Source organism: Paroedura picta, chromosome 10 (assembly GCF_049243985.1).
Source record: "Paroedura picta isolate Pp20150507F chromosome 10, Ppicta_v3.0, whole genome shotgun sequence".
Classification (NCBI taxonomy): Eukaryota; Metazoa; Chordata; class Lepidosauria; order Squamata; family Gekkonidae; genus Paroedura; species Paroedura picta.
The window spans coordinates 26,219,825-26,247,296 of record NC_135378.1 but is presented as its reverse complement, the minus strand read 5'-3'; the positions used below and the strand labels follow the sequence as shown (position 1 = coordinate 26,247,296).

Here is a 27,472-nt window from a genome sequence, read left to right as displayed (position 1 = left end):
TAGCAGGAAATGTACCTACAGCAACTAACAGGTTGATAAAACAATGAGATCAAACACATGCTTATATTTGAAATATCCAAATTACCTAAATGATGAGGCTATTGCTTGTAATAGAAAGTTACTTTAATGAGCTGGCACTCTCAGGATTGAAAGAGGAACCACAAGCTACCACAAGAACCTTAGACCCAATACATTCTACTTTTACTAACAGGGCTTTGGGAAGACTTGTAAGGAGTGAAAAATATGATCAGAAGTAGATGCTGAGGTAATCTATTGGAAGGAATTATCAGTAATTACTACAGAATAACTGGGATGAGAGGAGAAAAATATTGTCCTTATAGCCATCAGGAGTCAAGGAGAATTCCAGCCAGCAACATGCAGCTCCAGTTTAGGGGCAGGCTGTTGACCTATGTAACCATGCACTTGCAACAATGCTGGGTCACTCCTGCTTCCCAACAATTCTTGACTAAGACAGCCCTTGACTCCTGGATGCCTTTTGATTGTCAGAAGAGGAACTGCCTCATCATCTGCTTCTGCACCTAATATCAGTACAGCCCTAGATGTAAGATAGCATTTCCCCGGGCCTCCTTCCTATCATATTGCCAATCCTAGCTATTTTCTTTTGGAACAAGTTGTACTGTACTAGGTGGATTTACTTTAGATGGTGGGTTCTTATGTTTCTCTGGCAGTCTGTACATTGTTGCAGTGCTGCACTTCCCATACCATGATAACATGAGAAGGCTCAGACCATACAAGAGGGGCTCAAACTACGGCCTGTTCCTCATGCCACTCTTTGCTTCCCAGAAAATGGTTTAACAGTGCAGAGGGAAAGGGCAACATGAGCTCTTCCCACATAGTCCAAGGATTCTCATTTGACCTCTCATGGAACTACAGAAACAATAAAGGAAGTCAGAACCCTCAATATGCAAGAGCTGAGCAATGCTGTTAATAGAACTTTTTGAAAATTACTGATTTATAGGATCGCCATAAGTTTGAAATTAGTTTAATGTAAGTAACTGGGCATTTTTACTCAGGCTTGAAATCCATCTCACGATAAGCCTTCGTCTTTTCCTAGTATTTTTTAAAATATCAATTCAGGTAAAACAGAGATACTTTACTAGTTTCCTTATTTACATCCTTTTTTTTCTCCCAGTGGAAGTCCAAAGTAACTTACCATAGTATCCCTTTCTCCATTGTATCTGATAACAACCGTGCAAGGTGGGTTAGGCTAAGAGTGTGCAACTAGGCCCAGATCATTCAGCAAGTTTCCATGGCAGAGTGAGGATTTGAAGCTAGGTCTTTAACCACTATAGTGCACCAACTCTAATCCCCCCTCCCAGCTTAGCTCATTATCTTAATTCATAATCAGACCAAAATTTGAACTTTTGCTGCTTTCATTATAGAAAGTATGCACCAGAACACTTGGGGACACGTCTTTATCTTTCCTCATCCTGTCTGCTAGCATCTTTCTTGCCAACACTTTGCACACTTTGGCAAGGTTTCTGCTTCAGTGACCAAGCTAGTTTTTCAAGACATGCCAATCAGGTCTGAATTCATTTAACTTTATAAAGCAGTGGTGGTGCACACAAGGGCCCAAGATGAGGGAACTGATCTCCAATCTGATCTCCACCTTCTAGCAGAATAGGTATTAAATTTTTGCTTCATGCCCCATCACCCCAGAGATTTTACAGTCCCTAAAGATCTTTGTTTCTTGAGTACACAATCTGTCAAGCATCTCCATAGAGTCCATAGAAGAACTCTATCCTTCCAACACACTCAGACGTTCCTGTTCCTGTCACAGCTCCGTTTCATAGGAAGTTAAATCTGTCTTAAAGGAAAGGACGCGCAGTAATGGATTTACGCGCAGTAATTGGCTGCAGAGGAGAGGACGCGCAGTAATGGGTTTAAACTACAAGTACAACGATACAGGCTAGATATCAGGAAAAAAATTCAGTCAGAATAGTTCATTAGGATGCTTTGGGCTAATCTTGTGTTGAGCAGGGGGTTGGACTAGATGGCCTGTATGGCCCCTTCCAACTCTATGATTCTATGGTAGTTGTAGCTGTTTGCATCACTTCAAGTGAGATATGCTTTTACAAAACAGTTCACATTCTCCCAAGGCGCATACTATGATGAACTTAACCTGGACTCATTTTGAGAGATCCAGATCCATTAGTAAAGTTAACTCTTCGGACCTGATGGTACCTGCTAGCACAGATGCACATTTGTGATGCCAGCCAGGACCCAGATGCAATACTTTAAAAAAAAAATAATATTACAGTAAATAGAAGGGATATCTGGTCCACACGCACACACAAAAAGCCACACGCTGAATGTTGAATGGACACTGAGCAAAATATTACAATAGAGAGCTACAAAGCTTCTGGTTACTGTCAGTCAGAATATTCTTCCAACAGATCACACACCCTGTTGTTTGGGTCACTTGCTTCACATTTTTGGTACATTTTGTAAGTATTTTTTTATACTCCTTCCCCTTGCATTCTTCAACCCATTCCTTCTTTGTCACAAAGTTGCCACTATTCCCTCAGTTGCATCATACCATCCTTTTTCCTGAACTCATTTTTTTTGGACCACACAACCACTCCTGCCTTGCAGCATCTTAATTCACCCCTGCTTTTTTCTTATGATGTAGTATGACCTAGATATTGTAAGCTCATATATTTGTTGCAAAATTCTAATTACTCAGTGGTACATGGAATATGTGCAACTGGGAAAGGGACTTTTCTCCCTCACAGTTTTGAATCTATCCACCTACCCAATAGACCCAAAAAATCCACCATGACCAAAAAATACCCAACTGATGCCAAGAGGAATAGCAACTACCTCCAAAAAACGCACAGGGGCCCTGACAGGCAGCAAAGACAGAGGGCAATTAAAGAAACTGTGTGCAAAATTAAATTGGAGATATTTTAATCAACAATTTAAAATAGTTTAATAAAGGGTTCTGATTCTGGAATGTTAACATACAGTATTTCTAACTATGATTTAAACCACCAGTAGTGTTGTCAATAATCAGTAACTGTTAATAAGACTGCATTTATGACATCCATTTGATGACTAAAATTAGTTTAGCTTTTAAACAAAAAATCTGCTTAATATGTCATATTGATTACATATCTTTCACAAAGCACTAAGATTGATTTCTGCAAGTATTTTATCCCTTCGATCAGGGGTAGTCAACCTGTGGTCTTCCAGATGTTCATGGACTACAATTCTCATGGGACTCATGGGAATCGTAGTCCATGAACATCTGGAGGACCACAGGTTGACTACCCCTGCCTTAGATTACTTGTTTGGACAGCCTGATTCTTCTTATCTGTAAAACAGCTATATTTCAAAGCCTTATAAGAAGAAGGTCTCGTAAGACTTAAGGGGCTATATTCTGCTCAAGCAAACATATTTTCTATAGGTAACAGGCTGTCTTTTCCCTTTTGGCACCTTGTATGATGAACCGATTATTAAACAACAAAGTCACTGGAGTTCGTTCCTCACACAAACAGTTCCCCTTGGGTGGCGACAGAAAAGTTTAATAAACCACTCTCTACACGTTGATTACAAAAATACTAAACACTACCATTATTATTGGCTAAAAGTCACTACACTTTTGATGTCCCCTAAGTAGAGTTACCTTGCAGTATCACCACCAGAAGACTTCATATTTTCTAAGTGAGGAGAAGGAGGAAGGCAGCATAGTTTATGAATGCTATATAATTTTAAGAAGCAGAAAGGAACACTGAACTTACTGTGAAGTTTCTTCTGCTTTTAGATCAGGAGAACATCTTAACCATAGGTCAGCACTAGATCTTAGCTTGAATGTCCTTATCTACCTCCTCAGTTCAGAATCTTCCCCGGGCCCGAGAAAGACAACTTTTGCATTAATACAAAACACTCTGAAACTCTAAACACAGCTAAGCAAAGGAAAAACTAAACAGAGGAGATAAATGGTTGTTCTTTAATGACTAACTAGTCATAGTAATTTTTCTCCTTTAATTTAGGGTAGGGCAGATGCCCCCCTTCCCTCAGAATGGATGGAACCTTCATTGTAAGCTCAGTATTCCTTTCTTACTTGCAGACAGCAAGGGGATCCAAATAGATAAATGTCCTATTTCAGTCAGGAATGACTGTCATAATTGTTGTTCAAACCCCTTGTAGAATCGCTTGACCAAAACTTGCATCAGCCAACGGAGTATGTAGATTACAATATTAAGGTTGAAGGACACAAAGCTTCCATGCAGATGTGTTTTTCCTGAAACATTCCACTCAGATGCTGAAGTTGTAGCAGTGCTACAGATATAGTGGTCTGTAATTACTTGGGGAATCGGTTGCTTCTGTGTTCTATGGGAATGAATGATACATTCTCTTACCCATCTGCTCAAGATAAGGTTGGAAAACTCTTTTGTCTCATAACTGGAATATGGGAAAGGATCAACTAGACTTTTAAATGAAGACATCTACATAAATAAATGCTTGGCACTCTTTGGACGCCTGATGGCCAGGCCTTCTCCCCGAGTTGACTCAGCTTTGGACAAAGGGAAGATTGGTCAGAGACACACTTCACAGAAAACATCATAGCCAGAGCTGATACTTACCTCTACAGAAAACTGGATCACAGCTTCTGATCCGGGCTAATCTGAAGAAACAGAAACATCTGTTGGATTGAGGCTTTCAATTGATCTGGTTTCTTTCTTTTACACCAGCATGGATATGCTCTCCAGATGGTGTCATATATCCTGGATGCCGAGCACCTTCCAGAAACAGCATGACCTGAAATATTTGCTCCATACAACCTAGATCTAGTAGGTGTTTTTGTTCTATTTCCAGATTATTACTGGCAGTCAAATTGGGCCTGAGTGTAAAATTGGTCCTTAGGGTATCATATCACCGACATCTACCCAAGGCTAAACACTTACTTGCAGTGCTAATGGGAAGTAAATATCAGTGATGCTCCCCCTGCCAAGTTTCTTCCTTAACCTAGGAATCATGGTTAAAAGTGGGAGAAAGTATACATAAGCTCTGAGGACAGTAGGGCATCCAGCTGTTCTATTCCCAGAGTCCTGAACCTAATCAAGAATCTCTTGGTCTGATGATTCATGTCTGAAGAAAACCAGTCTAAACTTGGAGTCAGAACTTGATCATTATGTCATGAAATATCATTTGTTTTAGAGCCTATATTCATTTAGCTGTTGGTAACTGAGCCAATCTTCTCAAACATTCTTGTATCTTAGTATGTACCCAGTAGAGACAAGTAGTTGATAGCCCTCTTCTGCCCATGAGAAGAGTTGCCTCCTTGTGTTTCAGCTTGATCCGATTTGTCCGTTAATATGTGCTTTGGCTTTTATACTATCTATATCTTTACAATTGCACAGGGGAAGGGGAAGAAGTGACTGAGAGTTAACATGATTGCTTTTACTTCTTACCAATTTATGTTACTATCCTTGTGTCAGATGTCTTGGGTGAAGTCCTCCTAACAAAGCATTCTAAAACCTAGGAAGCTTGCATCTGGTATTTGGAGCAATTCATTTGGAGCTTCCACTTGGAGAGGTTGCATCCTTTCATCCATCACCAAAGACTCTGTTGGAAGGGTTCCAGAATGTTGATCAACAGGTTGCATTCCTTCATGACCCAGGACTGAGCCCATTGTAGTGTTCTTGCATACAGTCTTGCCCATTGAACAGATTCAGCTGAGTCCAGGAGGTGGGCTAACAATATAAAGTCAGCTGATTTTGATTTCACTACCTGTACAACTGACTTCATGATCTCTTGCTTCTTCTCTTCTGAGAAAAAATATCTGTTCTGAAAATAATCTATTTGCACACTGAGAATGAGAATACCCAGTGTATGGGTCCATTCACTATCTTCTTCACCAAAAAAATCTTTGCCAGCTTGGTGTAGTGGTTAGGAGTGCGGACTTTTAATCTGGTGAGCTGGGTTTGAATCTGCGCTCCCACACATGCAGCCAGCTGGGTGACCTTGGGCTCACCACAGCACTGAGGAACCTGCTCTGACGGAGCAGGAATATCAGGGCTCTCTCAGCCTCACCTACCCCACAAGGTGTCTGTTGTGGGGAGAGGAAAGGGAAGGCGACTGTTAGCCACTTTGAGCTTCCTTTGGGGAGAGAAAAAAGGCAAAACCAACTCTTCTTCTTCTTCATTGCTGTGCAGACATCTCTCACTGTTGGGTCTGTTGACAATGGCTTCACCAGGAGGTCATCCAATTATGGATGGCTATGTACCCCTTGACTCTGGAGATCAGCCACATGGTTTCACCTTGGAGAAAACTCTTGGTGCTATCACCAAGTTGAAGGGCACTGTGCTGGGAATGGCTGCTGCACTTAAGAAATTGCATGATGGTGACACATGGAGATTAAGCCTTTCAGTCAATCAAACACATTTAATTCTTCTGTCTCAGAGCTTCCACAATACATCTGAGTGTTTCTAATCTAGAAGCATTTATGCTTCACAAATTTATTCAGAAATGTTAAGTCTAATATTGCCTACCAGTCCCTGTTGCTGTTTTTAAGAAGGGAGAGTTATTTCCTGGGAATATTTCTGGTGATAATACTGGTTCTATCATTCAATTGTTAAACTACAAATCCACCCAACCCACTGGGCCTCAGTATGAGTTGAGCTGATGCTCTTTGCTAGCAGGTTTCCACCTTTCTTTAATGTTATTGTTGTTATTATGTTAACGTTATTGTTGTTATCACCTTGTTATTACTATAAATGGAGTATCATTTCTTGTTTCATGTAAACCACCCTGAGCCTCCGGGAAGAGCAGTACATAAATACAATATATAAATAAACAAACAAATGGTTAACTATCCTCACTGAGCAGTGTTGTTTTGTTTTAGCTGCTTTCATATATTAAATTCTAGAACCTACATCATTATCATAAGTCAGCACTAATTCATTGGATGATAGCAAATTCTATGGTGGTATCTTTTGCAATGTTGTCCTTTACCAAACCAATAACTTAGGTTCAATTATATATATATATATATTGTAAGTACTTGTTCCCTCTGGTGCACCTCTGGATAAACTCAATGGTTTTGTCTGTCCTGGTTTGGCTTACTCTGTCTTAATTCTAAAGCAGGGCTGGGAGTGTTGTGAGCAAAAGGGCTGAAAAGTATCATTAAGACTGTACCTAAACAACTTCCCCCTGAGAAAAGGGGATAAGGCCAGGATCACCTTAGAGACAGCATCCACAACCCATTATTTAATCCATCAGTTGTATCTGACTAGTATATCTGAACCCATGGCTCATCCAGGTTGGCATTTACCATAATGAAGCTTTGACTGGTCATAAAACACTCTCTCTGATGCTTGTGTTCTCTGCTGGCATTAGATGACCTTTAACCACCTTTGGGGACTATTGTGCCTCAAAGAAAAGTACTTATAGGAATATACATCAGAGCAATCTGTAAAAATTCCATGGCATTATTAGGTAGGGTACAGAACCCTTGTTTAACTCTCAAAAGTTTATACCATGGAAATCCTGTTGGTCTTTAAGGTACTACTGGACTTGAATCTTGCTCTTCTACTGAAGACCAACCACTATGCACCTGAAACTTATTTGGGGAGTGGAGATGACTAATATCACAGACTTGTAGGAATTAGGTATAATTTATTCTTCCAACTTTCCAGTTCAAGAATTCAGGAAACTGAGTAATCTTCCCAGCATTTTTGTCTCTTGGGAACCCTCTCTCGTTCCTCCTATGTGGTTCCTTCTTCAGGATCATTAAACACATCTGAAATTACTAAAATTCAGAGTGCCTTGATTGAAATAGAAAGATCATCCTGTGAAAAGGTGTTTAAGTTGTGCAGACTCTGTATCTTCTTCAGGGATTTCTGCATTATCTGTCTGAGAAGTGATCTGAAATCTTGGATTTCATCAATAAGCAGTCATCCTGAGCTGCCCTAAGGTCCATATCTCTATGTTTAGCACAGATTTTTGTGCTCCCTTCATTGGCTAGGTTTTCTCAAGGTTTCTTTCAGTACAACGTGTGCTTGTGGTGGCCTGGGTAGCCTTTAAGGCATTTGTAGGGTTGCTTTGTCTTTGCCTGCTATTTTCCGCCTGATTTTTGTGAAGAGAGGGAGAAGGAAAGCAAGGATTTTTGCCTGAGGCATTTATGCCCTCTGGTGGCTAGTTGTGCTTCAGTCAACTGGAGACTAATTAGTTCTTCAGACTAATTAGTTCTTCAGCCATTGTGCAAATCCTGGAGAAACATGGGTATATGACTGGAGGACCCCTTCATTCAGCATTTCTGATCTCTACTGCTCTACAGCACCTCCAGGGGAAGAAGACAAGTAGTCTTATGCAGCAACATTGACAAACAGGCCTGTATAGTGCTCCTCATCAAAGCAGCAATTTGTCCCAACAAAATTACTTTCCCTTTCAACTTCATGCCAATACTAAGGTCAGCCTTCCCCAGCAAGCCTCCCCTTCACCAGAAAGACCATACACATCAATCCTGTCATGCAAGGACTCTGCTTTGTTTTTGGTTCTGGTGAAGATTGACTGTGTTTCATCCTTGGAGGCCAAACAGCCATCCTCTTTAAGGATCTGCGTTTCCATAACCTTGGTAAGCTGACAAGCAAGATCAGCGAAATAAAAGGGGGGCTGGTGGGAGATCAAACTGAAGAGAGGAAGATGCAAGAAATAAGCACATACTGGATAGGCAACAATACAAAATGATGAAATCTGAAGAAAAACACAGATTCTCTAACAGTCAAGGGAGGAAAGAAACTGAAAAAGAGGGTGACTCACACTGCTGGAGACAGGGAATTAAAGATAGGACCTGTCTCTTGACCTGATGGAAAGAATTGTTCACAGCAAGAAGCATGTATCCAGATCTTTCTCACTAAATCATGCTAGCAGTTACTTCCTTGTGTAAGAAACATTCAACTTTCCTCAAACAATTAGACCACACCAAATTCAGAAGCACATCTGGGATTCAGGACTGAAGCTTTGGTTATAACATATTCTTCCCCATTGCTGGTTACATTCATCACACAACAACCATTCTTTAAGCCAGCAGTTGCCTCAAGAGATTATTTTTAAAAGCACAAGTCTGTGTTATTTAGTTATACCATCTTGTCTTCCAGAACTCTGTTTATATAATCAGACTATATTCTCCGGGCTTTAGAACAGGCACTGTATTACTGTCAGTGTAACTGTAAGAAAATGTAGCTGGTACATTAAAAGACTTATGGGTTAAGACCAAGTGACTTTCCAGCTCAGTAGCCCAGCTGACAGTGACCTTTACCAGTTTTTATAGAGGAAGTAGATAAAATCTGAAGAAAGTAATGGAGAATGTTATTCTCCATGAATTAAATAACAATAGAAAGGCCTGTTAAAGGTAAAGGTATCCCCTGTGCAAACACCGGGTCATGCCTGACCCTTGGGGTGACGCCCTCTAGCGTTTTCATGGCAGACTCAATCTCTCATATTAGAAAATACTATAATCGCACACTAGCCTAGCCCCTTGTGGATTTGCAGAAGTATGAAGAAAAGTCACCTGATCAAATTATGAAAGTCATTTATTATTCCTCATAGGCTGAAGAGAAGCATACTTGCTAAGTCTGAGCCCAGCTTTCTCTCACTTTTCCAACCCTTCAGAAAAATATACCGGCCAATGAAACCAACACTGATTCACCAGTCTATCTTGCACCTTCACTTCAGCGGGATGTATTATCATCAGCCCATTTCATTTCAAGCACTAACAAGTTTACATCATGCATCACTAAACACAGACAACCATATTGTCCTACTTTGAGTATGCACGTGGCCTACAAGAGGGGGCTTTGCCCAACAGACAAACTGAGAAGCAGGCAGATTTTCCAAAATTCAAAACCAAGGAACATGTTACTTTACTACAGTGGTCCCCAACCCCCAGTCCGGAGACCGGTACCGGTCCGTGGATCAGTCAGTACTGGGCCACGGCTCCTCCCGTCCTCCTCCCCGGCTGCTGCCCTGCCATTCTGCCGCCAGCTCACCTTTGGTGCTCTCCAGCGGCCACCATAGCTGCGGCTCCCCCTCGGCGTGGCATTGCACAGCTGCTGCTGGCAGCGCCCCCCAGTGGGCGGCGGGAAATCAGGGGCGCTGGCGGGAAAGCAAGCGGAGCAGGGGCTCAGGCAGCGGCAGCAAGATCCCTCAGCAAAAGACTCCCCCCCCCCCCCAGGCCTCAGTAAAATTGTCAAGCGTTGACCGTCCCCGGTGGTAAAAAGGTTGGGGGCCACTGCTTTACTACATCTATCTCTAGGCCACAATGTAACAGAACATTTTTGGTGCACTAACATAAGCAGTCATACTATTTCCATAGGAAGAGGAGAGTGAAGTTGTAACATCACAGTTGTCAACCAATCACCACCCTGCATGGCCCATTTATGTACATAGTACAATGAGCCTACTTTACAAACAAGCTCAATATTCAAATTGTGCATGTTTGTATATAGTCAGCTTAATGCGATCTTTCTTAATTGTCACCTCAATTGCCTTTCTAAGCCTCATCCTGCCACAATACAAAACATAGTTAACTGGAAGCAAAACATCAGTTTTACATGGAGCACAGTATAAAGTTCCATACTTCTGTGCATCAAAGTGCAGATGCCGTAACATATAACAATCTAACATCATTATGCATGGAGAGATGTGGACAGTGGGAGCTTTTTCTTCCTCTCCAACAGTACTGAAACTTGGGGGCTCTTGTACCTTATTACCTGTCAAGTTGATGGGAGATAGGAACAGGACAGACAAAAGGAAATACTTAGGAACAATTAAATTGTGGAATTTGCTGGCAGTGGATTTTTTTTCTCGTTACACTTCTATACTGCCCTCCCTTGGGGCTCAAGGCAGTTTACAACGAAATTTATGGTCCAGAGTTTAATGTGATGCTGGCATAGTACAGGGAACACAATAATTTGGAGTTATAACAGATGAATAACACTTGAACATATCCGTGTAACTGAATTTTTCTCCACTCAGTCTTTTTTTATTGAGTGGGTGTGCAGGTCTGGAGTCACCTTGTGTTGTTCTCTGTTGGGTGCTACTGGTCATTGGGAGGGGGTTATTGTTGGGAGGGGGCTATTGTGGCGGCATATAATGATGGCCATAAGTATGGTTGACTTTCAAAAGCAGTTTGGACAGATGGATGGAAGATAGCGTTCACCAACAGCTACTAGCTACAGTGAATACCTCGTATTTACAAGCAGTAATACTCTGAAATCCAGTACTAGGAGGCAATATGGAGGGGGCTCTATATCCTCTTGTTGGCCCTTCAGGGAAACTAATTAGCCACTGTGTGAAACATAATATTGGACTAGATGGACTGATTAAACAGGGCTTTTTAAATATTAAGCTCCTATCTAGTAGTACTCCGTTCATAGCTCATGGAGAACCACAGTCTCAGTTGTCATCAACCAAAACAATCACATTTATTTCAATTCATGGTATACAGTCTGCACCTCACTTCCCATTTCTCTGGCAGAAGCTGTTTCAAGGTGGGAACTATTTGCCAACTTGGTGCAAGGACCTCACTCACTTTCCTAGAACATACTGTATATGGGGCATGTGCCACATTAAGCAATGGTGATCAGAAGAGCCGCATGTAGCTCCCAAGCCACTGAGTATCCCTATTCTTAGCACTGACATGTTTTTTGCTGTGCCTTTCTGAAATGGGATGATAGAAAAGAGTTTAAACTTCAAAGTTCATCACTTAATCACTGAAGCAATTTTGTTAAGCTTGTCCAGCAGCTTTTAGTACACTATTTATGACTGAAGGACATCTCTAGTTGTGAAAGATCCCTTGCAAAAAAAAAAAAGTCACATGTCTTGCATCTTTCTTTCAGGGCACACTGTCGAAAACATAATGGCACAGAAAGGATACAAAGGGAGGGAAAGTTTTATTATCCGAGTTGCATTTACTCTTAAACTTTATTACAGTTAATAATATGCTTTAATTGGTCATTCTCGGATCTTTCGAATATTAAAAAGTGAAGCTTCATCTTGAAATTTTTAGATACTCAACAGGATGATTTATTATATTAAAAGAAGTAGTTCACTAGCAAAAACAGCACGTAGGTATTAAGATTTCTTAGCATTTTCTATACAATAAAATAAAATGGACTTCTTCCATGGACAATTCCTAGGCATCTACTAATATTCTCACAATCTTTCAGGACTTGTCTACAAGTGATCCCAGCTTTAAAGTAGCATGCCAGAGACACTGCAATTTGTGAGCCCCACTTCAGCTTTACAAAGAATCCCAATTCAGACTCGTTGAGATGGAAGCACTACTTGCAAAAGAAAGGGTTTCCTTCTGATAAGCATATCAATTTCTTGTTATGGTTACAGCTTTTTATAATAGCAAATCTATTTTACCATGACTCACTGCTTATCCTTTCCTCAACAGTTCTGGATTACACAGTCTTTCTTATGACATCTTCTATAAGTGCTGAACATTCCTGTCACTTTAAGACAACACTAGACTACTAGAACACAGCACAGGAAGGGCAGGTAGTAATGGAGGCCTCCCTCTGTGTCATATTCAGGATTCTGAGGCCCTCCTACTCCTGGTAAGCCAGATTCCTTCAGGCTGTGCCACATGTTACTTCCTTGCCACATATAGGCAATACATACTACAAACAACCAGCACAGTACAGTAGTGTTAAGAAGTTCAAATAAAAATTAGTAGCTTAATTCTTGGAGAGCAGAGTATCTCCAGCTACAGATGCTCAAGAAAATGTGTGCCTTTTCAGTCATTTAAGTCAGGACATTAACAGCAGAATAGGAACTACACTTGTAATACCCCTGTGCTTCTTAAAAGTATACATGCATATCCGACCATCAGACACAAGTTACTGAACTAACCCTTTTTTAGCATTCTTATCATACTGTGTTACTGCGATAATTAAATCATTTAATGTCTAAAAATAACTTAACCTACAGCATTACTGTATTTTGCTTTAGATTCTGCTACAAAAGCATAGAAGCACAGTTTTATTATGTGTCCGTTGACACCACTAATAGATTCCAGACTCTTCTTTGTCTCAACCAAACTAGACCCTCAGCCAACAAAGAACTGTTCAAAAATAACTGACAATAAGCATGACACAAGTTATCAGAGTTACTTTCCGAACTGTTTTTTTTTTTTTTGGGGGGGGGGGGGAGCTTCAAGGGCCAGTATGTGAAAGTGAAACTCTGAAAAAAATACTAAATGCAGCAACACACATGGACATCCATATTATAATTGCCAGCTTTAGTAACATAAACATTTAGTCCAAGCTATATCATCAGCATAACATAGGTTTACACATATCCATGATCTGAAGGTCAGATGCTGCTAGGGCGGATAAAAAATAATGTGTTTTTTTAGCTTTACATTTGATTTTTTTAATATGCTGTCGATATATATTGAAGTATGAGAGAGAGAGAGAGAGAGAGAGAGAATAACCTAGCTAAAATTAAATCTGAATTCAAATATGTTAAACTTACACTCTCTTAAAACTAAAACCATGTCCCTGCTTTAAAAACATTGGATTAAACCACTATTCTGTATTAATAAGAATCAAGGAAGAAGTAACTTTTTTAGGTCAAGTACTTTAAATATAGCATAACAGGACAAGCATTTGTTATTATGGTCTGGACAATGGTGGGAAGGGGTGTCAAGGGAATCACAAGCAACCCCTGGTTCACAGAGATGCTATCATCTCTCTCGTTAGGAGGATGAGCCACTGTATTCACATGAATGACTTCTGCTGTTATTTTATGCCCTTCCAAGTACCAGAGCACAGCCATTTGCTCAGTTCTCAAATTATGCATATTTACCCTAAGCAAACAATGAAAATTCCTTTCTTCTTATGAAAATAAATAGCTCTGCCTTTGCTCCAGAAAGTTCTGGGACCATATTTGCCTCTAAACAAAAGAGGCATACCCAGCCAACGTAGGCTACAATGATCAAAACCTTTTGGCTTGTTAGCTAATTGTGTTTCTGAGGTGGGGGCAGGATTGGTGCTAAGAATTAGTGACACAGAAAACAGCAGCCTTGAGAAAATGAAGAGAAGCCGTCATACATGAAGTATATGCTCTTTTTCAGTTGTAAATTAAAGTGTTTTTACAGGTAGATTAATCATCAGCAAACATATATAAAATACTAGTAGGAAAAATTATTTAAATTAGTCTCTCCTTGTTGAATTAAGTGATGTCTATTTTTTAAATTCAACCCATTCTGGATTACTATTTACAACAGTAGTCTTAGCTTTTGTATAATTAACGGGTTTTATGGCCTTTTATGCTGGATTTTTACTGGTTTTATGTGTAAACCGCCCCGAGATTACCTGTTATGACGGGCAGTATAGAAATATGAATATAAATATTTAAGACGTATAAAAACTCAAACGTATATAGGAAAAATAGGTCACGTATGTATAATAATATTTATATAGCCCATTTGAATAATTTCACATAAACTCTCAATAAGCACAAATGAATACTCAATATGCAGAAAAGCACTTGTCCTTCAGCCTAAAAAGGTCATGATGCTTTCACAACCTACCAACCCCAGCACATAATGTGAAGACATTAGGCATAGCCATAACTGACACTACTGAATGATACAATAAACTTGTAAATGTCTCAAAATCTAAGATGGACCAGGATTTGTGGGCTATCTCTGAAATTCAAACATTCACTGTGATACATTCTAAAGGTTTTCTGAAGTGATTTTGTTAATATATTTATGAATATTTAAAGCATATTCTTATCTAGCAGAACTTTTATAATCAAAAACTCAGTATGACATCTACATCAGGGGTAGTCCACCTGTGATCCTCCAGATGTTCATGGACTACAATTACCATGAGCCTCTGCCAGCAAATGCTGGCAGGGGCTCATGGGAATTGTAGTCCATGGACATCTGGAGACCCACAGGTGGACTCCCCCTGGTCTACATCACTGCAACAGACAGCTTAATATGCTCATCATCACAAGTGTATATTTGTACAATGGATATATATTCTAGTTACCTGAATATTTCTTGTACAAGGGAACTAATAATTCAGGCTATAGTCCACATGAAAATGCGCTTGCACATGCAGGTACATGAACACAGGCCTTCATTTTGTCACCACCACACAAGTAAAACTAGAGCTCCGCATGTTCAACAGCTGTAAAAACAACCTTTTGTGTTTTCTAGGCTAATCTGGCAGCATTTTCTTTTTGTTTGTATAGGGATGGCCAAACTGTGGCTCTCCAGATGTCAATTGACTACATGGGAATTGTAGTCCATAGATATCTGGAGAACCACAGTTCGGCCACCCCCTAACAATATTCATCACCAAGAGAAAAATTCCTATACATTCTCTTCTTTTCTTCTTTTAAACTGTGAGACATTAGATCATCTTTCAAAGTTCAGCATGCTGCTTAATATTTTAATGGCAAATAATCAGTCCAATTAGTGTGAATAAGAGAACAGGAACAACATGGCTATCTTAGCCTATCTGATAATAGTATGGTTATTTAAAAGTATGGCTATTACTAACAATAATGACTGGCCTTGGTTTAGACAGAGAGGTCCATGACTGGTGATTTCAGTACAGGTCACCATGGTGCAAATTCAGCTCTTATCTACTATGCCATACGATGCTTATGAGGGATGTTTAAAGAGTTGAGTTTTAGTGAACATATAATTAATTTTGAAGGGTTGGTGTAATTAGTAGTGGCTCAACTGGCTATTTTGTCACCAGGAAGCATCTGGAAAACACGTCACTGACGCACAGTCCAGTTAAAATTGAGCTCTTGCACATCACCATCGCCAGTTTCAACACAAGAATTAAACATGACACAATAGAACCTACAATTGGAAGGGTCGTGCCAGTGTGAAAACTGGCCCTTTAGGCAATTCACATGTGATTTTTTAAAAATATAAAATCCAAATACAAAAAATATGGGGAAAGTGTACTTGTAACACAGATATGCTCATCAGGGTGCTGAAATTAACTGCAATATGTAGCCTGACAGATTTTTTTATATAATGTGGTCTGCAATCACAGGGAAGACATGCAGAACATGCTCCTGAGAAGCATGTTCAGGATGGTGCTGATAGGAACACTAACAGAATAAGGCGGAATATAGTAAAAGGCTGCTTTTAAAAAAATCTTAGATAGCTATTTTTCACATTTCCCCCAAAGGACTGTTTTCAAGCAGCAAATGCATTACTACGTACCCTGTCTGTCATTTCTGCCATATCCATTTACCCTTTTCACTTTGGTGCAAATAACTGCCCTTTCACCTTGTGTCTTTCACCAATATTTAAACTCACAGCTATAATTAACAAAAATAACACCAGATTTAAATACACAGCCACACAAAGTATCCTTATTAACACAGCATGACATTTCACACAGCTCACTGTGTGAGCAGGGGAGAAGTGCTTTTGACCTTCTCCCCTGCTGCTGGTGTGCACGTGTCAAAGACAGAATATAATTTTATATATAAGAGGACTTAAAATCAATTGATAGACATTCAGGAAGACAGACCTACAATCAGATTTCAACCTTTAAGTAGCTTTTGCATCACCTGTCATTTTTATTTCTCTACCATTTTTCCTATAAAATCACATAGATGGTAACATCTTTTTCATATTTTAATCTCTCTTCCTTGAACAGAAGTATATGTGTGCATTATACATGTCAGTTTCCTTCGATTTTCCCCTTCTCACTTTCAGGTGAAACTGAAATGGTCAGGAGAAAACCTTGTGAGACTCAGCCATATTAGAAAATGTTCAACTTTTCTGTCTAGCCAACAATGATATTTAGGGGTAGATTTAGAAGGTAAAAGAGCAAACCAGGGTAAGTGAACCCCATGATACTAGATGCCAATACTGAAGTACCACTCAATTTAGAACTGGGCAGCAGCACCAAAAAACATTAAGCTCTCCTGTTGCCTTCTATTGCACTAGCGCACTGCTAACCAGAGGCCAATGAGAGAGAAGATCCACACAACTGGCCACCCATTCTGCACATGCACATGCCCTTTCAATGTACTTTTGCAGGTGAATTTCCTGTGCAAAACAGGAAAATCTACTTCTATAATCTGAGCTGAATGACCCCCCCAAGAACTGACACAACTATTGGGACTTAGCTCAGCTTGTGCTCAGTCACTAGTAGTCCTTGAGGAAACAGGCCCACTGGGAATTTAAATAGGCAGTCCACTGCTGTGGAAATTCAAAGGAGAGCTTTTATTATCCTACAACAGGGTATTGGTGCATGCAGTAATACTTTTAATTAAAAAAACCCACAGAAACAATGCTTTCCTTCACTCTTGTCACTTTGAGGCACTGAGGAATCTAGACCAGGGGCAGTCAACCTATGGTCTGCCAGATGTTCATGGACTACAATTGCCATGAACGTTTGCTGGCAGGGGCTCATGGGAATTGTAGTCCATAGACATCTGGAGGACCACAGGTCGACTACCCCTGATCTAGACAACATAACAACGGTGGCAGTACCTGTGGGCACTACCTCAAATCTAGTTGCAGGGCAGTATTGGCCAGTATCAAGGCAGTGACAAACGAGTGGAAGGAAGCCTCTTCTGCTACACTAACTGCAAGAGCTGTAGCAACACTTAAATAAGGCAGAAGAAAGAAGAAAAAAAAAACAGGAGCATGTGAAAGGCTGATCCTGCGTGCCCACTCCATCTTCGAGGTGCTTTTAAAAGGCACGTGCGAATCGGCCATTCTCTGGGCTAGGCCTAGATGGGACAGCCGAGCAGGCGGAAGGGGTGTGGAGAGGCTTTTTCTTCCCTTTTCCCCTCCAGAGGCTCGGCGTGGCCCCCTTCCCTCAACGTTGCTTCCTTTCCCAGGGGGCGATCTCCCTTCTGCTCCCCTCAGAAACGAAACCTCCTCAAGACAGCCTCCACATCCCCCCCCCCCGCCCGCCTGTTTCTCAGGAAGAATACACACCGACCGGGGAAAGGAGGCGAAAAGCGACACCCCACCCCACAGCCCCGGCTAGGGCAGGAAGGGAGGGAAACATGGAGGAGTGGGGGGCTGAGAGGGATGCCTCCTCCTCCTCCTCCTTCCCCTCCCGCGACCCAAGAGGGAAGCCTGACCTCCTCGCTCTTCAGCACCTCCTTGAACTCCCGCTTAATCCTCTGCACCGCGATGTTGGCCATCTCCGCAGCGGGCTTCGCCCACCCGCCCAACCCCAGGCCGCTGATGCCACCTCTGAGCCGGGCCGAGCTCCGCCACCCGTCGCCACCGCCACCGCGGCTGCCGCTGCTCCCGCTCGGCTAATCCCCGGCCCTGCCAAAATGGCGCCTGCGCCGAGCATGCGCGCTGCGGCAACCGGGGGCCTGCCTCTTCCTTCTCGTCAGAGAAAGGATTTGAATAAGCGAGAGCGAGAGAGGGGGGGGGGAGTTCCTCCGCTTCCCCTCAGAGGGGTTGTGTGGAGGGAGGAAGCGGAGCGGCCGCAACCGTCGTCGTCGTCGCCGCCCTCTCCTGGGAGGGCATTGGCGGTTTCAGCCCCTCATGGCTGAGGGGCGGTGGGCGCCTTTCCGTCGCCTCTTCCCCCCGACTGCTGAGGGAGAGCCGCCTCTTGGCTTTCTCCCCGTGGGTGTCTGCAACTGATGTTTCAAAATATGGAGGGTGCGACTAATTAGGACGCCCGTCCAGACCCACGCACGACGGGTCAGGGCGGCTTAGCCGCCGGTTGTGATGCAAGCCTGCCCCGCTGTGTGATGCGTCTTTCACGCACGCTCCTACCTGGCCCTGCCAGCCGCCCGCTTAGGTTACAAAGGGCCTCAGCCCCGCTGCTCCACCCTCCCGCCTGGGGGGCAAGAGACGCCTCCTGGGCCGGGTTACGGGGCGCGCAACTTCAGTATTGCAACGGAGGGTTGCCTTTTCTTCTTCTTCCTCCTCCTCTTCTTCTACTACTACTTCTGGCAATTCATTCCAGGAAATAAAGCTTTCACCCGGCCCGGATGGAGAGGGCGGGACGCTTTCCAAAATGGCCCCGGAACGCCTCTGAGGAAACAGGCGAAGACGGAGCCATGAGTGACCCGTCGCACTTTTCAGGACGGCAATCTCTCCGTGTAGGAGGTAGTGAGACGTTTTCCAACACTTTTCTGGGCATGCACTCAGCACTTCTTGTTCCGTTTGGGTTTGGTTTGGGTAAGGAACAAAATAAGTGGGTTTTGAGAATCCTGTGAAACATTACTAGAGATAGAAGTCCTTATGGGAGACACTTGAAGAATGTCGTGTTGTCTGGCAAAAAGGCCACATTGCATGGCCTTGGGGGCTTCTGCATCATTACTGCGATCCCATGCCAAGTTACTCTATTCTAAGCCAGCTGGTTTCAGGGCTATTTTGGGAAAGCAGCCTGTACAAGAGTGAATATGCTCCCAGTGTTCAACCATCACAGACTTTTAACACTGACTTTTGACATGATTCTTAAGCTTTAAACAAATTTTGGGTACAGCTAACTTTGCTTAAGGTGTTTTGACCTTCATTCATCCACCCAGCTGCAGAGCCACAAACTGCTCCGGAAGCTGCATCCAGTTCATTTGGTAGAGCGTAAATAAGTATCCTAATTAGAATGATGGAGCACATTCAAAATCACATCAACTACACATGTTGTACACTCTCTTCTGTTGGACTAGGACATTTTTGTATGACTCCCTGAGCACTCCAAAGTGTATAATAACAGTATAATAGGTAAAGGTATCCCCTGTGCAACCGAATCATGTCTGACCCTTGGGGTGATGCCCTCCAGCGTTTTCATGGCAGACTCAGTATGGGGTGGTTTGCCAGTGCCTTCCCCAGTCATTACCGTTTACCCCCCAGCAAGCAAGCTGGGTACTCGTTTTACCGACCTCGGAAGGATGGAAGGCTGAGTCAACTTTAACAGTATAACACAATCAGGATACATGTCGATATATATGTATGACCATTACAACAGTTAATTTCTAAGCAAACAGGTAAAGGTAGATTGTGTTAACAGTATAATACAATCTACCTTTACTGGTTTGCTTAGAAATTATCTGTTGTAATGGTCATACATATATATCTACATGTATCCTGATTGTGTAGCCCAATCTACACTTTGAGGGAGGCATCAATCAAGTCTTCTGGATATAGAAGCCTTTTTCAACCTTTTGACCAGGGATGAGCCCCTGTGATCATTGTTCAGGCTTCAAGGAGCCCTGGAAGCAGTGTCAGCTGGCTGCATCTCCCTGCCACATCCCTGGAAGTGACATCACTGCCTGCAATAAGAGGCAGGCTCAAGGAAGACTGAGAGAGGAGGTGGTTTAAAGGAGGAATAGGCAGACGGACTCCACCTCCCAGGTGCAGAAACCATGAGAACTCACATGGGAGCCAGGGAGCAATGGAAGCAGCTGGGAACCTAGCTTGTGGTCAAGTCCATTAAGGCAGGAGACGAAAGGCCGCAGACCCCTTGGGGTTTCATGGACCCCTGGCTGGAAATCCCTGATGTATAGAATAGATGGTGATGTCATTCTTTATTTGGCACTGTCTATTCATTGCTGAATAGAGCCTCTTGTGGCGCAGAGTGGTAAGGCAGCAGAAATGCAGTCTGAAAGCTCTGCCCATGAGGTTGGGAGTTCAATCCCAGCAGCTGGCTCAAGGTTGACTCAGCCTTCCATCCTTCCAAGGTCAGTAAAATGAGTGCCCAGCTTGCTGAGGGGTAAACAGTAATGACTGGGGAAGGCACTGGCAAACCACCCCGTATTGAGTCTGCCAAGAAAACGCTAGAGGGCGTCACCCCAAGGGTTAGACATGACCCAGTGCTTGCACAGGGGATACCTTTACCTTTATTCATTGCTGATGCATAGTGATGCCAAAGCAAGAGACCGTCAGAAGTTGTTTACTGTTGCCTGCTTCTGCATAGCAACCCTAAACAAGACTAATGCTGCTTAGCTTCCCAGATGAGATCAGGCTCACCTGGCCTATCAAGCTCAAGGTGTGATCACAGTAATGCAGTGTTCTTCTTTATTTTAGAATAAAATGTTGAACCGTGCAGTAATTTAGGAATAGGTGTGCAATTGCAAAAGAAAATAAGAATGGTTATATTTCCTGATTCAGATCACTGGTACTATAAAAACTATATGTTTTTCATCTATCTACTCAAAATAAAAGTCTAAACAAAGCTATACATTGACTTCAATGTATTTAGTGGGGTGTAACTCTTTTTAGGGTTGCATTGTTGGTACCCTATCCTAGTTTTTCTTACCTGAAGAAAAAGAATTATTATTCAGGTATTGGAGAATAGCACCAAATTTATAAATAGTTGCCAAACTTCTAGGGATCAAGTTTTATACCAGCCATGCCTGCTTCATCCCACTTATTCCATTAGGACCAATCATATCAAACTACACAGAACCACTGCTATATCTTCCTGTCCAGCTGACCCCTTAGGATTGTCTGCTTTAAAGGCAGTCATGCGTTAATGAATGTGCGCAGTAAAAGCTTATGTGTGTGTGTACTGTGCACTCAAGTCACAGATGAATTATAGTGACCCCTTGTAGGGTTTTCAGGGCAAGAGATGAACAGAGATGGTTTACCGTTGTCTGGCAATGCATAGCGACCCTAGACTTTTTTGGTGGTCTCCCATCTGAATCCTAACTAGGACCAACCCTGCTTAACTTCCAAAAGCTGACAAGATAGGTCACTCTGGCCATCCAGGTCAGATTACTGATACTACCAACCACATATCTCCCTGTCATATTACTATCATTCTGTTTCTCTGTAACAGTATTTAGAGATTTTTCCAGACTACCTCGATGAATCAAGTCATGTCCACAACTTATTATTTAACCACAGCCCTATAAAACTGAGCCAGTTATGCTGCTGACAGCCTTCGTCCTGAAATGCATCTAAGTCATATTAGCAGTTGTTCACTTCCCATAATGAGTTACAGTATTTTGCAGTAAATATTAAACAGTTATACCCTTGTAAGTTGACTAGTTTAAAAGGGTACAAGTTCTTAGAACTGCATCATTAATTTCTCTCTTTAAAAGAAACTGTTAGGGAAGTATTCATAAAGTACACCACGCCTTTAAAAGGCTTCTTTATCTCTTGTCACAATTAGTTATTCTAGTGCAGACCTTTCACCAGTTGCAGAAATGTATACATCCCATGATACTGACTAAATCTACACATGCAGCAGAGTGCAGAGCAATAAACTGGTAGGACAGACTGTGCCATTCAGACAGTAGTAGGGGGATAATATTTTTGGATGCTCCCATAAGTTAAAAATATCCTGTCAAGTAGAAAATCAACAGAGAAGACAGAGGTCTGCCACGAAAGTGCCTCTCTTCTATGCTAACTGTCTTCTGGCAGGGAGCATCTTCAATCTGAGGTTTTGCAGTCTACTCTTCTAAGTATCTTACACGACATACTGATAGGACCCACACATTGTCAGATATTATCCTATTAAAATTATTATTCATCTTCTAGATTCTTCCTGTATAGACATAAAATCCCAAATCGTGAATGAGACACAGTAGCACAATATCCAGTATTTCAGCATGGTTCAAACGTAACACCCAATCATGTTTTGATCCCACTTGAATTAAGCTGGATTGAGCCTTGGGCTTCCCATGCATTGAATTAATTGATTACTTCCTAATTTGTTACTTCCTAGTTGTAATTCTTGACTGCACTCTCATCAACATGAGGTCTGCTTCCCCTGAGTCCTTTCAACATCTACAGAAATTTATAAATGGTAAATTACTCTTTAAGGTTTTATATTGTGCTGGGAAACATCTTATATGCTTGGCTGTTTTGCAGAGATGTCGTCCGTGAGAACAGTCAGTACTGAGCTATATGGACTAATGGTGTCTCTGTACAAAGCCAGCTACATGGAGCAAGAAGCAACGAGGTCAAGAAAATAACCAAATCATGGTAGGAGAAAGGAGACAGAGTAGCATGTACAAATTGAAATTAGACATTGTGTGTGAACAGGAAAACATTCAATGAACAATTTTAAAAAATGATCTTTGTAATGTCCATCACTGAGGGAAAAGGGAAGACATCCCAAGACATGATAGAAATGGGAAAAGAAGTGTAGGCCCTAAGCTGACCCCTGAGAACTTCCCATCAAATACCCAAGATATTCCCTCATACCAAGAGCAGTATGCATATTTCTGTGTGGACTCATTCTCCCAAGCTGTGAGACAGCAAATAATTTTGGGGCTCCTCTGCTGCAACATGAACAGCACATGAAGTTTTTCCATAGCCTCTCCCTGAACAATCACGTCATTCAGGTAAAGGAACAGAGAAAGTGACAGTGAATAACAAATGTGACTTTCAGAAAGGCTTTGCTCAGGCCTCTGCTGCTCTTCACAGTATCTGTCTGAGAGCAAGTGTGGCATACAAAGAAGAATGTCAGATTTTAATTTGCTCTAGGCACACGTTGTTAGTCTTAACGTATTTCACAAGAGTGGTTTTCTTTGGGGGTGGGGGATAAAATGGAGGAGAAGAGAATGATGTGAGCCATTCTGGATCCCCAAGGGCAGTGGTCCCCAACGTGCGGGCCGCGGGCCGGCGCCGGGCCGCAAAGGCCATGGCGCCGGGCCGCGGCTCCCTCTCCCCGCCCCCCCCCGCAGTAAAAAATTTCCCAGGCCGCAAGCTTGCGGCCCGGGAAGCTTCTTACTGCGGGGAGGGCGGGGAGAGGGAATCAGGGCCGGGCTGCGCCCGCGCGGCCCGCAGATGCGGCCCGATCCACGGGTGCGGCCTGCGGGCGCGGGCGGGCGCGGCCCGATCCGCGGGCGCAGCCCAATCAGCGGGTGCGGCCCGCGGGCGCGGCCGGGCGCGGCTCGTGGGCATGGCCCGCGCGGTCCCTGCGGGCGCGGCCCAATGCCCTGCCGGTCCCCAGCCTAATAAAGGTTGGGGACCACTGCCCAAGGGGAAGAAAGGCAGGGTAAAAATAAAGCTTGGTGCACTTTTATCCAGCCCTTCCTGCAGTGAGCAATGCAGGATACATTTATCACATATCTTTATCATTTTCTCCTCACAGCAACCTGGCGAAGTAGGTTAGGCTGAAAGAGGGGGTTGGCCCAAGGATACTTATCAAGCTTCCATTGCAAAGGAAGGATTTGAACCCATAACACATCACATTAGCTCTCACTGAGAAAAAGGGAGTTAAGAGTCTTTGGTTGTCTTTGGGCTTATGTGAGGTGGGTGGAGTCAATGTTGTTGACCCTCTAATCCTTGCTCAGGTCAGAGTAAATAAAACTTTGTTGGTCTCAAAGGTGCCACTGGATCAGGTCAAAGTACAAAATTAGTTGCGAACCAGGAAATGTGCATTATAAGCAAGAAGTTTACTATGGAATTGGTCAGCTTTAATATATATGTTTTTAAAATACCTTTATTTTTGCTAAAGCGCTCTTGTTACGAGGTACTCTGGAACGCCCTGGCCAATGTCATTAGATATTTTTAATAACAGTCAGCATAGTAGTAGAGAAGCAGAAATACAGTACTACAGTTACATCACATTTCAACCAGTAGTGTCTCTCCTCTGAGACAACTTTGCCGCCTTCTCCCCAAGTCCCAGATGTGGGAGTGTTCTAGGTTATAAATAAATGTGGTTTTGCTGTTATGTTAAAAGGCTGAAAAGTAGGTGTAACACTGCCCTCTGCAGGATGGTATATATCATGTTGGTAAAACAGACTTCTTTAATTGACTGCATTGAGAGAGACATCTCATTCCAAGTTCTAAAGAAAAGTAAGATTTTCTTCATGACGCACCTTAGACAAAATAGATGTATTATACTAGAGCTCAGGTATTATTTCAATGCAGTATCCAGGATAAGTAGCAGCTCTGGAGGGGGTAATTGACATCAGAAAAACAATGTAGGGTTTTTTTCAAAAGTACCTCCCCAGGTGCCAGACTTGTAACCCAATGTGTGCTTTTTGGCTGCAGTTAATAGACATTTAAAGAGATGAGTCATTTGATTTTCAAGTGCAGCTCCTCCAGGAAATCATTATATACCTTTCAGCTAGACAGATCAATGGTATTACATTGTTTTTGAGAGCAAAGTAATGCTTGTTGGAATAAATGGGCATAATGACACATTTTCAATGATAGGTTCTGAATTGGTATTAATAACTTTGGAAATAAATGTTAATGGAAATCTCAAAGAAAAGATCTTAGTGTGATTTGACTGGGAGGCAGAGAAGTATTATAGAAAGGATTAAAAAGAAAATGGCAAGATTAGGTACTGACCACATGTGTGAAATTATGTTACTTCAGGCTTTTAGAAAAAGCCTGCAGCACAGCTGGACATAGGGGTATTAGCCTCCAGTTAATCTAGAATTCCGGAATAATTATTCTCTAGCTCCTCTGACATCTTGACCCTTGCCTTTCCTGACTGATAAAAGTAGCAAAATGGGGATTAGTTGAATGGATAAGGGGAGTAGTAAAAGTTTCCTTTGGAATGGGAGCTATGCCACCCATGCTCAAGGAGGCAGTGATTAGACCTGTTTTGAAAATCCCCTCCCTAAGCTCTACTATGTTGATGAACTTCCTGAAACTACAAAGAGGAGATGTGATCTTTCTAGTCCTGCTATGGTGGTTCAGGTCCTATCTGTGGTGGGATTCCTGTTCTGCACCATGGTCATTGGCTTATGAGGTTCCTATGGGTTTGATCTTATCCCCCATCCTATTTAATAGCTACATGAAGCCACTGGGAGAGGTTATGCAGATGATACTCCATTCTGCCTTTCTTTTCTACCTAATTCTGAGGCTGTTGTAGATGTTCTGAATCAGTGCTTGGAGTCAGTATGGATGAGGATGAACAACCTCAAATTGACAAAGCAGAGGTCCACTGTAAGCAGAAAAGCAAACCAGGATCTGTTCTGTTAGCTAAGGTACTGTCCTTGAATAGGACGAATATGAGTAGTATGAAAAGAATGACAGAGGAAGGACTTCAATGAAGTACAAAATCTTGGGCATGTGTATTCAAATTGATAGGCAACAGGTTTTAGGTAAATAAAGCAATATTCTGCCTAATCACAGGATATCATGTTGCCTTAAAGCAGACTTTCTCAATTTTCTTACCACTGAAAAACCCTTGAAACATTCTTCAGGCTTTGAGAGACCCCAGAAGTGGCGTGACTGTACAGGACATGGTTGGGAAGCGTAGCCGTGTACATGCCCACCTAGGACCCCTCCCCTTCCCTCTAGGCCCATAATTGGCCGGGGGGGGGCAAGTCAACATGACCATATATGGTCATATCAACCAATAAATGTTTATTGGTTAAGAAACTCCAGAATTTCATGAAACCCTGGTTGAGAAAGCCTGCCTTAGAGTATTTTTTTTAAGGCTAAAATAATATAGATGTGTACAAAGTAATATAAACCGAGATAGATCTATTACTTTGTGCACATCTATCGTATTTGGTTAATCATTTTGATACTGCCTACTTGTAGTTATTGGATTGGCAATAACTGAGGAAGAGTCAGAAAATGGGAGGAACTTACCTGGGACCCCATTCTGGTTGCCGAGAAGTTGTGTGATTAATATATATATCCAATAAAAGTGGAATGAGAGTTTTATAACTTTGGCCTTCTGCTTTCGACTTTGGACTTACTATTGATACTGTGAATTCAACGGTGCATCTTCTCTACGCAGAGGCAGGCAATGGCAAGCCACCTCAGTATGCCTTGCTAGGGAAATGAAGCCACAGTAGAAGGGTCATACAGTTGCCCCCCCTGTGCCTCAACATTCCTCACCACCATAATGGATCCTTCCACTGCCCCCTGGGTGGGGTATATCGCCCACTTTGGGAACCCTTGGTTTAGACTATAATCAGGGTTCTGATTCCACATTCTTGCAATGAATCTCATTAGGTGACCTTGGGCCAGGAACTCTTTCAGGCTAACCGCAAGTTGAAGTTTGAGTCCAGTGGCACCTTTATGACCCACAAAGTTTTATTCAAGGTGTGAGCTTTTGTGTGCATGCACACTTCCTCAGACAAATAGAAATAGAATAAAACTTTGTTGGTGCTAAAGGTGCCATTGGATTCAAGTTTTGTTCTCCTACTTCAGACCAACATGGCTACCTACCTGAATCTAACCTCAAGATGGTAATTGTGAGGGAGAACAGTGTTGTAAGCCACGTGGAGAGAGGGAGTCTGGAGGGACAAAATTAGAGGGGTCCAAATCAGCTGTAAGGCCCCTGAAGCCAGGGTCATATGGTATTCACCAAATATGTGTGTTTTTTACATTTCTAATGCAATTCTAACTGCAGCTACTAGCAGCACAGGGAAGGGACAGCCTTTGTGCAAAGATGCTGGGAAAACATTTGGTGATCAGATCTTGCTAAACATACAAGCCAGGACTGGCTAGTCATTGCCAGGATGCAGACACCTCAGAAAGTTATCTGTGGTCTCATTATCTATGGTTTCCCTCTTTCTTTAGTTTCACCCGGCTCCTGCA

At 42.3% G+C, this 27,472-nt stretch overlaps 2 protein-coding genes across 4 annotated transcripts in view; one reads left to right on the top strand and one right to left on the bottom strand.

The window, feature by feature from the left end:
- Positions 1 to 18,959, bottom strand: part of UBE2K (ubiquitin conjugating enzyme E2 K) — a 37,254-nt gene extending 18,295 nt beyond the window's left edge. The window contains exon 1 of one of the 2 annotated variants that reach the window (XM_077301719.1): positions 18,779 to 18,959. Coding sequence is in view for 1 of the 2 variants with exons in the window: in XM_077301718.1 (XP_077157833.1) it covers positions 18,127 to 18,189 (63 nt within the window). In the remaining variant the exon portion in view is untranslated. Of the gene's footprint in view, positions 1 to 18,126; positions 18,338 to 18,778 lie in introns of those variants that run through there. The other variant, XM_077301718.1, reaches the window with a different exon arrangement.
- Positions 18,884 to 27,472, top strand: part of SMIM14 (small integral membrane protein 14) — a 56,338-nt gene continuing 47,749 nt past the window's right edge. The window contains exons 1-2 of one of the 2 annotated variants that reach the window (XM_077301722.1): positions 18,975 to 19,114; positions 22,823 to 22,936. The gene's annotated coding sequence lies outside the window, so the exon portion shown is untranslated. Of the gene's footprint in view, positions 19,115 to 22,822; positions 22,937 to 27,472 lie in introns of both variants that reach the window. The other variant, XM_077301726.1, reaches the window with a different exon arrangement.